The sequence below is a fragment of the Myotis yumanensis genome, unplaced genomic scaffold (assembly GCF_028538775.1).
Source record: "Myotis yumanensis isolate MYYU_CA2020_CCGP unplaced genomic scaffold, mMyoYum1.0.hap1 SCAF_14, whole genome shotgun sequence".
Lineage (NCBI taxonomy): Eukaryota > Metazoa > Chordata > Mammalia > Chiroptera > Vespertilionidae > Myotis > Myotis yumanensis.
Genome location: NW_027223765.1, coordinates 7,860,409 through 7,874,692, shown reverse-complemented (window position 1 = coordinate 7,874,692; position 14,284 = coordinate 7,860,409). Strand labels below are relative to the sequence as shown.

Sequence of the window (14,284 nt, the reverse complement as noted above, 5' to 3'; positions counted from 1 at the left end):
AGACATGCGATGCCTCAGCCAGCAGATCACTCGCTCTTTCTTCCCTTCTCTCCTTCGGACCCATGGCTGCCCACTCCACCCCTGCTCTGTCCTGTGTGATTCCACTTGGCGATGCCCCTTAGAAATCGTCCTTATGTTGCTGCAGTTGCGCAGTATCCCACCGTGTGAGCGAACCACAGTCAGGAGTTCAGCTGTTCCCTACTGATGACCATGAAGAGTGTTTTCTGATCTCTGGCTATTTTTGCACATAACTTACGCATACATCAGTCTGGGCAAATACGATCTGCCTGCAGGATGCAGTCTTTGAAGTGGAGGTGCTGACTGGGGTGGTCTCTGCTCATAACTGTGATACATGTTGACCAAATCCCCACCGTGTAGATCGTACCAGTTCTACTTCCAACAACAACGTGTGTCTGTCTCCTCACACTCCTGCCAATACAGTACGCTCTCCAAATATTTTTAACCGTTATCGTGGACATTTTTAGGTTGTTTTTTAAAAATATGTTTTTATTTATTTCAGAGAGGAAAGGAGAGGGAGAGAGAGATAGAAACATCGATGAGAGAGAAACATCAATTAGCTGCCTCCTGCACGCCCCCAACTAGGGACCGAACCTCTAATCCAGGCATGTGTCCCGACCAGGAATTGAACCGGGGACCTGGTGCATGGCATGTCGCTCAACCAGCTGAGCCACACCAGCTGGGCTTGGACATGTTAAAACACAGTGTTCTCATTTCCCAGCTTTCATGCCTGTGAGCTCTTGGCGAACCTTATTGCATACGTCCCTCCACCTCTTCCAACCAACCCTCACCCGTCCCTCTAGATGACGTTGAAGAAAATCAAGATATCACATCATAGCATTTGTGAGAGCTAATGTCCTGCTCTCTGCCACTACGAAGAGTGAAACCTCTTGTCCTGGGTGGTTTTCATTGACGTTTTGAATGAGGTTGCACATGTTGTCATGTGTGTGTTGGTCCCTGTGAACTGGCTCTTCGTATCCCTTTGACATTACTCTGGGGTGGAGCAGCAGCTGAAACTCCTGGCCTTCGGTAGGAGGGGGAGCGGCAGGGAGGGCAGTAGAGACGGGGTGCGTGTCAGAGAAGAGGAGCCTGGGAGGTGGGGGGAAGCCCCTTAGTGGGAGGCCACAGGGCAGCCTTGTCTCCCCCAGGTCTGGTTTCTCCCAACGAGCTTTGGAAAGGCAGAGCAGACCTTCGTGATGGCGTGCGACAACTGCCAGATAAAGGAGCTGGTGACGTCAGGTGGGCTGGCGTGTGTGCCTAGAGTGGGGTGGGGTGGGTGGGGGTCCGGAAGCTGCCGCACTGGCCTGGGCATCAGGGGGTACCATGAGGGCTGCTGCAGCCTCCGTGCACCAGGGTCTAGTTTGGGGCCTCTCGCTCTGGTCAGACCTTGGAGACCCAAGCCAGTGTGGCCTTGGGGACAGTCCCAGGAAGCCTTCTAGTGGGAGACAGATGGAAACCTGGGCAAAACCTTTTACCCTTCACCTTGAAACTCACCTTGAGCTCCTTCTGGGAAGTTAGCAGTGACTCATACAAACAACCCAGATGCACCTCTAGGTTCCTATAGGGCTAGAGGGGCATCCTGCTGGATTTCAAGATGCCCTTGTTCCTTCCATCCATCCATCTACCCACCTTTTTTCTCTCCCTCCCTCCCATCCGTCTGTCCTTTCTTCTGTCCAATCCATCTATCCTCCCTTTCTCTCTCCCTCCCTCCCATCTGTCTGTCCTTCCTTTCTTCCATCCAACCTTCCTTCCACCCAGCCTTTCTTCCATCTGTCCATCATCTGTTTGTCCACCCACCTGTCCGTCCATCCATCCATCCAGTTCCACTCAGCCAGCACTAATTGAGTGTCTGCAACGTGCTAGGTTGTGAGAATCACCTCCTTTTGGTCTGTGAAGACGTGGGGACGTGAATCTATGTGTTAATGGCCCCCAGTTCTCTTGTGTACAATTCCCGGGGTCATGACCAAGTTGCATGTGGGTGGGAGCATGGGTCCTGCGACAGCCTTCGGCCAGAGGGTCCTGATCTCAGCCCTGGCGAAACCTGGCCACCCTGTTTCGTCAGGAATGGGGCAGCTGGTTGCTTTGGAGCTGGTCTATATTTCTGGGGAGAAAAGCCAGCCAGAGCCTGGAGAGCTCACGGACTTAACAGCCCAGCACTTCATACGCTTTGAGCCTGAAAACCTTCAGTCCACAGCGAGGAGGCAGCTGCTTATTAGAAACGCTACGTGAGTGACCCCGATGCTCAGCCCCCTGGCGCACCCCCCTTCTCCTTCCTCTCCAGGCCCCGAGAGCCAGTGAGGCAGCAGGTCCCTGCCAGGGGCCAGGGAGCAGTCTGGGCACAGAACGGAGGGATCCAGATTTGCTGCCCAGCGTGATGGCCACTAGCTACATGTGGCTATTTCAGTGGCGATCAATGGACGTTCAGTAAAGTTAAAAACTCACGTCTTCAGTGGCTCCAGCCACATTTTAAGTCCTCAACTGCACTTGTAGCTGGTGGCCTCATGCTGGACAGCGCAGATATCTTTCCATCGCCGCCGGTTACATGGGGCAGCGTTGATCATCCTGGACCATCCTTAGCCAGGAACGGGGCTCCAGAGCGTCCCTGCCCTGCCCAGGATGGGGGGCAGCTCAAGTCCCAGGGTCCGACAGACTGGCCTGTGGGTCCAGTGCTCACTGCCATTGCACCAGGACAGACCACGGAGCCTCCTGGTCTGGCAGCCTGGTGACGCGGCCTTACACAGGCTCTGTCACCCAGCTGCCGCCCTCCCGCTGACAGCGGCCGTCAGCGGCACCCGGAGTCCCGCCCTTCCCACTGCCATGGAGTTGTACCGCTCCTGGCAGCCAGGGGGCACATACCTTTCCGGCCAGAGCGGTCCTGGGAGGCCATAGCTGGAGAGTGGGGGGGGGGGGGGGGGGGGGGGGTCGATGTGGCAACTCTCATGTGGTGGGAGACACTGCAGACACTTCCCTGAGATCTGGGGGCATCCAGAGCCCTGCAGTGCGATGGTTGGAGCATGACTCCCTGTGTGTGCCATTTCCCGCGTCCCTGGGGCCCTAACCTCCAGCTGCTGGCGGCGGGGGGAGGGGGCTCTCTCAGGGGGCCTCCAGCTTGGACCCCTGACCCACGTGCTGCGCCTTCCCCAGGCTCCTCCACGGGCAGGGCCTGCGGCTGACCTGGCGGAGGGGGGCCAGGCCGGGCAGGGACGCGAGGACCTGTTCCAGACAGAACTGGGACCTGACCCGGGACCCGCTGTCCATGAACCTCACAGGCACGTGGAGCTGGCCTTCCACTGGCAGGTCATGGTGCCCAACCTGCAGGCCCTGATGCCCGGAGAGACCTACAGCCCGGACAGGATCAAAAGCTGCCCCGACAGGGAGACGGCCTTCGCCATGACCCCCGAGAGGGGCACCCTCAACCCCTTCGCGGACCACGAGTTCATCCTGAGCTTTTCCCCTCACCAGGTGACGTGATCGGGTCACGCATGAGCGGGTCACGTAGTGGCACCCTCGGGGCATGTTCTCTGGTGACGCTGAAGCCGTTGCCGTGGGGCCTGGCCAGATCCCCGCGCCCTGGGAGGCTGACGCTGGCTGAGAGGGGCCGGAGGATGTGCGGGGTCAGGGTGAAGACCCTCGCCTTGCCTGCTCCTGCTCCTGCTCCTGCTCCTGCACACACCTCGTCTGCAGCCAGACCCTGGCCTCCATTCCTCAGCCTGGGGTCCCTGGTATCAGCTCCGTCAAGGGCGTCCCTATCCTTGTGGAGCCCCCAGCAGCCCCCCGAGAGCGAGAGGCGCAGGGCCCGAGGGCGAGGTTAGCAGCTCCCGGGTGAGAGGGCATGAGCGCTGGGCGGGAAGGCGAGCGCTCAGGGTCCCGCAGGTGAGGTCAGCAGGTCTGCCTCTCAGCCCAGCATCCAGCCGCTCAATGCCTGTCCTGGGAGGGGGTGGTGCCGGGGACACACTGGGAGCAGTGTTGGGGTCTGGAGAGCCTTTTCTCCCTGCTCCCCAGGCTCAGCTGGGCGGGGGGGCACACCCATAGCCACCCCTCTTCCCTCGGTGGTGGGAGCCCCGCAGGGAAACAGCACCCTCAGGGCCTTTCTGGGGCCTCGGCCGCAGCCTTTCTCTGGGGTGGCCAGGCGGGCATGCGGTTGGGTTCCAGGGTGCTGTGTCTGTCTTGCAGCTGAAGGATTTTCACAGCGTTTTCCAGATGGTAATAGAGGATGTCCCAGAGCTCGAGGGGTGAGCAGGGCCCGGGCCCTGGATGAGAGCTGGGGAGTGGGGCCTGCCTTCCCCGTGGGGCTGCAAGGGAGGGTGACGGGAAGGGGTGAAGGAGCCACCTGACCCCCCCCCCCGCCCCCCCCCGTTTGCCTGGCCCTGGCACCTAGGCCTGGTGTGGGCTCAGCACGCAGGGAACAGAGCCCAGGTTCATTGTTATCACCGGGCAGCCAGGCTGGTGGCCCCTGGGAGTGGGGGGGAGGTTGTGCCCCTTGGTGGGCATTGCTACCAGTGCCCCCTAGACAATCGCCAGGGATCTGCAGCCGGAGCCCCGTAGCGATCCCAGGCTGGCGCCCCCGCTGTGGTCCCTGGAGGCAGCAGGGGCGGTGGCCCTGGCCCAGGCCTTGCCCTGAGTTGCTGTGGCCGCCACAGGCATTCATCACCGTTTCAGGGCGCTGACTGGCGGGTCTGATCTAGGGGGCTCGTGGTAGGCGATTGTTTGCTTTTCACAAGACCAGACACCTGGGGCAGAAGCAGGGCCGGGCAGGGCTGCGCTCGGGGCTGTTGTCTCCAAGCTCCCGGTGCTCTGTGTTCAGCTCCGACCTGGAAAACCCCTGCTACACCACGAGCGACATGATCGTCCTGGAGGTCGAGGTGAAAGGCTCGGCGGAACCTTTCCAGATCCTCCTGGAGCCGTACGCCCTCATCATCCCCGGGGAGAACTACATCGGCCTGAACGTGAAGAAGGACTTTAGGGTAGGGCCCTGGCACAGGTATTGCTGCCCTGGCGCAGCTGTGAGGGGAAGGTGGCCGGAGGGGCGGACGGTGGCCGCCTCCCGCCTCACAGAGGATGGGTCCCTGGGCCCCGGGACCAACTGGGTTTGCACGGATGCTGGGCTGGGCGCGCCTGTCCCTGTACCGGCTTCCCAGCATCCTCCAAGCGACAGGACTGGGGAGCCCCTTCCTGTGTTCACGGGTCCTCGGCAGGATCTGGCGCCCACAAGCCCTGTGGTGTGGGGTGGGTGCTGTTGGCCTGAGCTGGGAGGGTGTCCCTCCACAGGCCCGGATTTGACAGCTGGGGTGTGTCTTTCAGATGTGGAACAACAGCAAGTCCCGCATCAGGTACATGTGGGGGAAGATCTGCGACTGCCACATCATCGAAGTGGAGCCCTGCATGGGGACCATCGGTACTGCGAGGCGGGGCCCGCCCGGGGCTGGGGCGGGAGGCCTGCGTGCGGGGCCTGTGCGGGTTCCCGGTGCCCCGTGATCAGCTCCAGCAGCAGCCCGGCACCCACGGGCAAGAAGTCGGCGAAGGCCAGGCACCCAGGCCCAGGTACCCGGGAACCTGCCTCTGCTTCCTTTCTCAGCTCTCTCTCTCTCTCCCCCTCCCCCAGCGTCCAGTGAGGTCGAGGACTTTGAGTTGAAGTTCACAGGCGGCGTCCCCGGCCCCACAAGCCAGGACCTGCTGTGTGAAATCAAAGACTCCCCCTGGCCCGTGGTGCTACACATCGAGGCCACGTTCAAGGTGCAGCTGGGTGGGCCGGGCGGGGGTGGGGGGGGTGGCGGGGGGAGAAACGGGGGCACAGAGCCCACTCCCAGTGATGGGCCCCGTGTGTCTCAGGGGCCGGCCCTCGTCATCAGCGTCTCGGCCCTGCAGTTCGGGTTGCTGCGCCTGGGCCGCAAGGCCACCAAGTGCGTCCGCATCCAGAACACCAGCCCGCTCTCGGCCACGTGGCTCCTGAAGGAGAGCACGGTCTGCCTGGAGGAGAGGCAGGAGGGCGTAAGTCGGGGCCGACTCACCTGTGCCCCGTTTCAACGGTGGATCCTGGGCGGGGCCTGCAGAGGGTGGGGGCCGGGAGAGGAGACGCTGCCTGGTGACGTTCGCAGGGCAGCGGCCCCAGTTCTCCCCATCTCCGAGCAGGCGGGTCCTTTCTGCAGCAGAACTTGACCCCAAACAGGATTTTCCTGTTACTTGCTCTGCCAGTCGGATGCAGAAATAGGACCTGGGTTTCTCCCTCGGTCAGAGCAGCCTGAGTCAGGAAGATAATAGGGAGCTGGGCTGGGCAGGAAGCTCCCCAGGCCTCCAGGGAGGGGCCGGCTGGGTGGGCTCACCCCCGGGGTCCCCAACTTCTCAGGCAGGGAGTGTGCCTGCAGTTTGAATACCTGCCACCAGGTGGTGCTTGGGCCTGGGCTCCTCCGCCAAACGAAAGGCTCCGAAAAGAGAGAACTCAAGATTCATTTCCATTCAAAGAGCCCTTTTCTTTTTCCTGTAAAATAAGAAAATACTAAAGGTGGCAAAGTATCATCACCCCCACACTCACACTGTGGCATCACACTTGACTGTATGATGCGCGATCCCGAAGACGGCCAAGCCACGGTCCTTGTTACTCCCCAGCGACAGTTAGCGGTAAACCATCCACTCTTTTTTTTTTTTTAAATATATTTCATTGATTTTTTGCAGAGAGGAAGGGAGAGAGATAGAGAGTTAGAAACATCGATGAGAGAGAAACATCGATCAGCTGCCTCCTGCACATCGCCTACTAGGGATGTGCCTGCAACCAAGGTACATGCCCTTGACGGAAATCAAACCCCGGGACCTCTCAGTCCGCAGGCCGACGCTCTATCCACTGAGCCAAACCGGTTACGGCCATCCACTCTTTTTAAAAAAAAATATTTTTTTATTGATTTCAGACAGGAAGGGGGAGAGAGAGAGAGAGAAACATCAATGATGAGAAAGAATCATTGATCAGCTGCCTCCTGCATGCCCCCTACTGGGGATTGAGCCTGCCTGCATCCCGGGAATTGAACTGTGACCTCCTAGTTCATGGGCCGATGCTCAACCACTGAGCACACTGGCCGGGCCTAGGTCACTGCACTCTTCGCCCACAGCGGCAGCAAGTCCTTGGGAGCTGCCTCAGGTTGTCGCTGCACCTGTGAGCCTCTGGCCTGGTCTGCTTGGTGCAGGCACCTTCCTCTGACTGCTTCCTGTCTTGCTGTCCACTTGCCCCCCCCCCCCCCCCCATTGCCTCCCTCTGCCTTTTACCCCTCAGATCTTGGCCAGTGCCTGGGGTCCTCCTCCTTTACTTGGAGACCCGGTCTTTGTCCTCTGAGTCCTGAGACTCTTGCGCAGCCCTGTTCCCCCTCCCACCTGCCGCCTTCTGTATCCTGTGTGGCTCTTTGACGAGCTGGGGGCAGCTTGGGGTGACCCTGGTTGGGCATGGCCAGCCCCAAGTTCTGCAATTCCAAGTGACCTCCCCGTCAGGTGTCTCCTTTCGACATTGAGCCCTCCGGCGGCGAGGTGCACCCTCTGGGGGAGTGCAGGGTGAACATCACCTTGGAGGCTCGTCAAGCCCAGTGTCTGCAAACGGTCCTGGTGCTGGAGGTGGTGAACGGGCCCTGGAGGTAAGGGGGGGCCCCTTACAACACACTTTCTGCATAATCCTAGTCTATTCACATATGTGATGTGTAATTTTTATCTGTAGACATTTCAGAATTTAAAGGTGTTAATACATGTTTATTCTATAAAATTTGGAAATTACAGAAAATGCCCATTATGGTAAAATATGTGTCTACCCCGTGACTCCCGGAGAGACTTACGCGTGTGCAGTGGCAGCCGTGTGCTCATATGGGAGTTCTCAGGGCCCGACTGTTCATAATAGTGAAAAACTGGAAACAGTCAATATTCAACAGGAGAACAGACACAAAATAATCGTGGCTTATTTAAACAAGTGAATGCCGTTGGTTCTGGGAGGAACACACGAAAGTTTCAACGGTTATTAGTGACATTCCTTCCTTCCTTCCTTCCTTCCAGAAAATTCCTTAAATATGCAAAATGGAATCGTATAATGAGCCCCCATGTACCCAGCACCTACCTTCGTAATTATCCAATCACTGCAAATATTGAGTCATCCACAGCCTCGGCCCCCTCCCACATTATTTTGAAGAGTAATATTGGTTTCCTTAGGCTGCCCGGTGGAAATATTCTGTAATAAGCTGAGCAGCAGTGGCACACGGGTGTTCTTATTTTTTCAACGGAATGTATTTACACTGTGTTTTACAGTCATTTCTGCGTGTATTTCGTCATGAAAACATTTAAATGCTCATTTTAAACCTTTATGGATCCTCCAAAAATACTGTGCCGTGTTATACTCCCACTTACAGTCTATGAGGCTGCCCACTGCCCCACACTCTCACAGCAACAGATAGGAACTCATTATTTTATACTTTGACCATCTGACGGGGGAGTAAATACCAGCAGTGTGTCTCGCTCGAATGTGCCGTTCCCCGGTCACAGCACAGGTCCGAGTGTGCGTCTTTTCCTCTCGGGTCCTGCGTGGCACCCTGAGGACCTGGACTATGAATGAAGGTTAAGTCTGTCTTCTCATCAGGGTGAACGCCTTTACATCTTTGCTGATTTCCTTCCCTTTTCGATTCCTGATCTTTCTTCTTAAAGGATCTTGTGTTCATCAGAATTTTCCTGGCGCAGGTGATGGAAACACAGATGCAACCAGGCTAGGCAACAAAGTGGAGCATGTGACTGGGCAGCCCCGCCCTGCTGACGGCAGGGGCTCCCGCCTTTCCCCCTGCCTGGTCTTCTGCTTCTCTCTCATTCCCATCAGCCTTCCCTCTACCCCACCCCGGCCCCTCCCCAACCCTCAGCTCTGCTCCTCTCTCTTTGTTGGCCTTTCTCTCCCCTGTTAGAGAGGGGCCCTTGGCCACTCTGCCCTGAGGAAGGGGTCCACTTAGAACTCCAGGCTCACACACTCCCAGCTTAACCTCCGTGAAAGATGAAGCTGGCTTTCTCCGCTGGCGGTAGGCTCTGATTGGTTCTCTTTGGGTCATGTGCCCACCCCCTGTGACTGGGGAGGGTCTGTCTCAGAAGAAGCCTTGCTGGATCTATATTGCATGAATTTAACCGTTTTTCTCATATTTTCCGCCTCTCAGTGTTTTTGCTTCTTGTTCGGGGAGAGGGCCTTGGCCTTGCATTTCACTAATTTGATAGATGCCCTTCTTTTGACAGCCATGTTTTGAAATCTCAAGTTTTTTTTGTTCTTGGATCGTTTGCTTTTTTTATAGTCATGTTATTATCTATGGATGCAGCCGCCTCTTACGTTTCCCCAAGGAAATGAATTTTTGTTTCCTCAGATTTTGGTTTAGAGTCCTTCTCCTTCGCTGGTTTTCCTTCTACGTCTAGTAATCCTTGGCTGCCCATTCCTGTTTTTAAATGGAAGAGGAAGTTGATTTGCATAAGGAGCTAATGGTGTAACTTTTCCCTGAGTCAGTGGGTGTGGGTGTAGCTGTGAGCACTCCTCTCCCACGGAGTGCAGGTGTGAACCCTCAGAGGACGGAGCTACCTGACCCGGTAAGAGGAAGGGGCCTTGTCAAAGGGGTTAAACAGGCCAAGTCAAGCAGCAAGGGGAACCCACACTGGCCAGCTACACAAGCCATTCCATTCATTCATTCGTAAATAGGCATGAAGGACTAGGCTCTATCTGTTTGGTTGCTTTCCCTCCATGATAGTTGAGAGGCCCAAGGTTACTGCAGGATCTACCCACACCCCATCCTTCTGGGGGGATAAATCCTGCTGCAGCCAGTCTTCTGTGTGTTGTGTGAGCGCAAGGCTGGAGGCCCTGGACTAGCTGACTGATCTCCCACAGTCCTTTAGCTACCGCCCCCCTGGCTGTTTCCCACATTCATTCTACACGGCCTTCTCCCCCAGGGGTCTTAAGTAGTAGTTTTGTTCTCTTCTGTTTTATTAACTGATCTGATCACATCCTTCTTTTATTTCTTTTTTCTCATTGGAATAGCATTATATTTCTTTAATGTTTATTTTTACATATAGTGTGTGCGGGTTTGTGCACCGGTGGGGTCCCTCGGCCGGTTTCGGCCTGATCCCTGCAGGCCAGGCTGAGGGACCTCACCGGTACACGAATCCATGCACTGGGCCTCTAGTATGCCTATAAGATCTTTGGTTAATCTCTTCCCTCCCTCTCCCCTCCCCGCTTCCCTCTGAGATTCATCAGTCTGTTCCATGTTTCCATGCCTGTGGTTTCTGCTCCTGTGTTGTCTTCCCCCTGGTGATCAGTGCACGTCATAGCTACCAGCAAGTCGGCCGGTCAGCCGGTCACTTAGGCTTTTATATATATAGATAATGTAATGGTGCAGATCTAACAGTTGACGACCCCCTCTCCCTCCTTCTCTATCCTCTCCACATCCTCAGTATTTGTTACTCTCGGTCTTTCAATGATAGTCACCCCAGTGTGTGTGAAGTGATATTTCATGAGGATTTGATTTGCATTTCCCTGGTGGCAAGTGATGATTACCAACTTTTATGTGCATATTGGCCGTTTGTATACCCTTTTTGGAGAACTATCTATTGAGATCTTCACCCTTTTAGAAATATACATATATAGGGTGGTCTCTTTATTGTTGTTGGTGGCCCATATCCCTCACTCACAGCACACGATCGTGATTACTGTAGATCTATAGTAAGTCTTAGCATCCAGTAGAGTGATTTTCTATTTTATTGCTCTTTTAAAAAATTGTTTTAGTCATTCTGTGTCTTTTTTTCTTTCCATTTACATTTTATAATCAGCTTGTTTATATCTACAAAATCCTTGCTGGGAGTTTGACAAGAAATGTGTTAAACCTGTACATCAATTTGGGGAGAATTGACACCTTTACTGTGTCCACTCTCCCCATCCATGAACACACACGTCCCTCCATTTATTAATTTCTTTCATCAATGTTTTGTTGTGTTTGACACACAAATCCTTTGAATGTTTTATTAGATTTATACCTCAGTTTTTTCATTTCTGGAGCAATTTTAAGTTTCTGTTTCCACATGTTCACTGTTAACATATAAAAGTGTGATTGATTTTTGTATGTTGATTTTGTTCCCTGTAACTTGGCTGCCTTGTCAGTTCTAGGAGTTTTTAAGAAATAGATTCCTTGGGCCCTGGCCGGTTTGGCTCAGTGGACAGAGTGTTGGCCTGCAGACTCAAGGGTCCCAGGTTCGATTCCGGTCGAGTGCATGCCCAGTAGGAGGTGTGCAGGAGGCAGCTGATAGATGTTTCTCTCTCATCGATGTTTCTAACTCTCTATCCCTCTCTCTTCCTCTCTGTAAAAACAAAAAAATCAATAAAATATATTTTTTAAAAAAGAAATAGATTGCTTGGGATTTTCTACATAGACCGTCGTGTCTTTTGCAAATGGGGACAGTTTTATTTCTTTTTTTTTAAATATATATTTTATTGATTTTTTACAGAGAGGAAGGGAGAGGGATAGAGAGTTAGAAACATCGATGAGAGAGAAGCATCGATCAGCTGCCTCCTGCACACCTCCCACTGGGGATGTGCCCGCAACCCAGGTACATGCCCTTGACCAGAATCAAACCTGGGACCCTTGAGTCTGCAGGCTGATGCTCTATCCACTGAGCCAAACCGGTCAGGGCCAGTTTTATTTCTTTTTCTCATCAATATGCCTTTTGTTTCCTCGTGTCCCAGCTACCTCCCTGTGTACGCCGAGGTGCAGGAGCCCTACATGTACCTTCAGAGCAGCCAGGTGGTGGTCAGCAACCTCTACCTGGGCGTGCCCACGAAGGCGGACATCACACTCATCAATGGCACGCTCCTGCCCACCCGGTTCCACTGGGGCAAGGTGAGCGAGCCCTCGGCACTGGAGGCCCCTGGGGAGGGAGACACGGCCCCTCAGGCACCCCCAGAACAGATGCTCAGCCTCCCCTCCACAGCCCGTCCTCTGCTCAGAGTGCCCAGAAAAGCTGGGCCCCTCAAAGGAGTGGCACATCTGGTCTGGCTTTTCCTTGATTCGCCTTCAGGGAAGGCCAGTTCCCTGCCTGAGGAGTCTCAGGTGCACCGAGCTAGACCGCCCGGCAGCTGCTCTCTGCTCCCCATCACCCTGTTTCCAGGGCAGTTCATTTAGTCCAGGCCACCCTTGGCAGGGCCATCTGGGGGGGGGGGGGGGGGGGGAGAAGAGAAGGGACCTGGGTTCATCCCCACCAGTAAGCACCCGGCCTTCCCGTCCTGCTGTGGCCCCCCATCGGCACCTCCAGCAGAGCTGCTGAGCGCCCTGCCAGGACCCCTGGTCCATCCTGGGAGCCCAGCACCTGACAGCAGGCCCACCCTTGTGTCCGCCAGCTCCTGGGGCACCAAGCAAGCTTCTGCAAAGCAAAAGTCTCCCCCAGACGTGGCAAAGTGGGCCCCGGTGAGGAGTTCCAGCTCACCCTGGAGCTGACCGCTCACACCCAGGTGAGCGGGGAGGGGACGGGCCGCGGGACTGGAAGGCACCGCAGCTGCCTGAGCCTGAGCTGCAGGGAGGCGGGCTCTGGCCCCCACCTGGTCTTTGGGAGTAGGGAAGAGAATTCTTGTATTTGGGGTCCCCATTCCTGTTAGGCCCGTTCTTTAGGGACACAAGGTCAGAAAGCTTGCAGCAGGCCTGAAATGGATGTGCCCTGAAACCCACTGGCACATCTCGCCTCTGGCACCGACTTGAGCCCTCCCAGGCCGCTCTCTGTGGCCACAGGCGGGCCTGTCTTTCCTATTTGCCCCAGGACTGCAGCAGAGCTGCACTCACGGCAGGCCCTGTGCTGGCATTGCTGGCAGGCTGGCTGGCAGCCAGGTCTCCTAAGAAGGGCACAGCTTCGCCCGGCCGGTGTGGCTCAGTGGTTGAGCATCGACCCATGAACCAAGAGGTCACTGTTGATTCCATTCCCCGTCAGGACACATGCCGCGGTTGCCTGCTTGACCCCCCAGTAGGGGGCGTGCAGGAGGCAGCTGATGAACGATTCTCTCTCATCATTGATGTTTCTGTCTCCCTCTCCCCTCTCCCTTCCTCTGTCTGAAATCAATTAAAAACCAAACCACATATTAAAAAGCGGGACCCAGCTTTCTCCTGTGCAGAGGCCCACAGGAAAGCCATCAGGGGGCCTGTGAAGAGGAAACTTCGTCCTTCAGAGGCGAGCAGACCCAGGCTGCACTTCCTCACTGGTACACAAGGGGGCAGTGCCCTTTCTTACACAGCCGAGCCTGAGCTCTAGGGTGACACAGATGCGCCCCGCCTGGCCCGGCGCGACCCTCGCAGGAAGAGCTTGGCTTCTACGGTAGCAGTTCCATCAGAATAAACGTGTCCCTTCTGCAGACACCCACCTGGAGGGTCTCCTTTCGTGTGGGCACCTCCAGATACTTGGCGCTGGCACAGCCAGGAGCCCCGAGGAAGGGCCAGGCCTGGGCGCAGGGTGCGGGCTGAGGCGGGGCCTGTGGGTGGTGGCTCACTGAGGGGCTGGGGAGCCTCCCACAGACATGGGCCTGGACAGACGTCAAGGCCTCCGTGTTGAGCGCCTCCCACAGCCACCACCTGCGCTGGGAAGACCTTCGGAGCCCAGCCCCGGGACGGACGGTGCTAATGTGCCCCCGGTGGCTCTGTTACAGGACGAGCTGACCGATCTGGCCCTCCCTTGCACTGTGTCAGGCATGAAGGAGCCGCTGGTTCTGGGCATTTCTGGGAAACCCCAGGGACTGCAAGTGAGCATCACCATCCCTGCGGAGGGCGCCGCTAGAAGGTGAGCCCAGGGCTGGGGCCGGGGCCTGAGTGCTGAGGCGACCATGTGAAGGAGCAGCATTGCCCCCTAGTGCCAGCCTCCTCCCAGTGGGTTAGGCTCCCTAACCACCTCTGTGGGGACAGATCCCTCTACCCCATTCTCGCCCTCTCTGTGGTCCCCCCCCCCCCCCCGCCCCATAGCTGGAGGCATGGTGTCCAGGCAGGTAGGAGATGGCAGGGGCAGGGCTGTGGGTACCTTGGGCTCTCCCGCATGAGGCTCAGCAACTGGGAGACAAGCCAGTCCGCCCCGGGCCAGGGAGAGTCGGTGAAATTTGAGGCCCCCCTTGGCCTCCTAGGCTGCCAAGAAGGAGATGTCGGTGGGGTGGCAGCCTGACGAGGTGGGAGTCCGAGGGTGAAGCCTGGTTGCTGGACAGCGCTCGCGTCCCCTCCCACGGTGGCTCACTGGGCAGGGCCAAGGGTGGCGTGTGACCTGGTGCCCACGG

At 56.5% G+C, this 14,284-nt stretch overlaps 1 protein-coding gene across 1 annotated transcript in view; it reads left to right on the top strand.

The window, feature by feature from the left end:
* The window catches only part of DLEC1 (DLEC1 cilia and flagella associated protein), a 44,008-nt gene that overhangs the window by 20,118 nt on the left and 9,606 nt on the right, over positions 1–14,284 (top strand). Inside the window, exons 11-22 of the mRNA XM_070391604.1 lie at positions 1,167–1,257; positions 2,081–2,243; positions 3,288–3,480; positions 4,192–4,250; positions 4,823–4,982; positions 5,320–5,413; positions 5,621–5,751; positions 5,848–6,006; positions 7,489–7,628; positions 11,732–11,885; positions 12,383–12,493; positions 13,673–13,803. Coding sequence (XP_070247705.1) covers positions 1,167–1,257; positions 2,081–2,243; positions 3,288–3,480; positions 4,192–4,250; positions 4,823–4,982; positions 5,320–5,413; positions 5,621–5,751; positions 5,848–6,006; positions 7,489–7,628; positions 11,732–11,885; positions 12,383–12,493; positions 13,673–13,803 — 1,586 coding nt within the window. The remainder of the gene's footprint in view (positions 1–1,166; positions 1,258–2,080; positions 2,244–3,287; positions 3,481–4,191; positions 4,251–4,822; positions 4,983–5,319; positions 5,414–5,620; positions 5,752–5,847; positions 6,007–7,488; positions 7,629–11,731; positions 11,886–12,382; positions 12,494–13,672; positions 13,804–14,284) is intronic.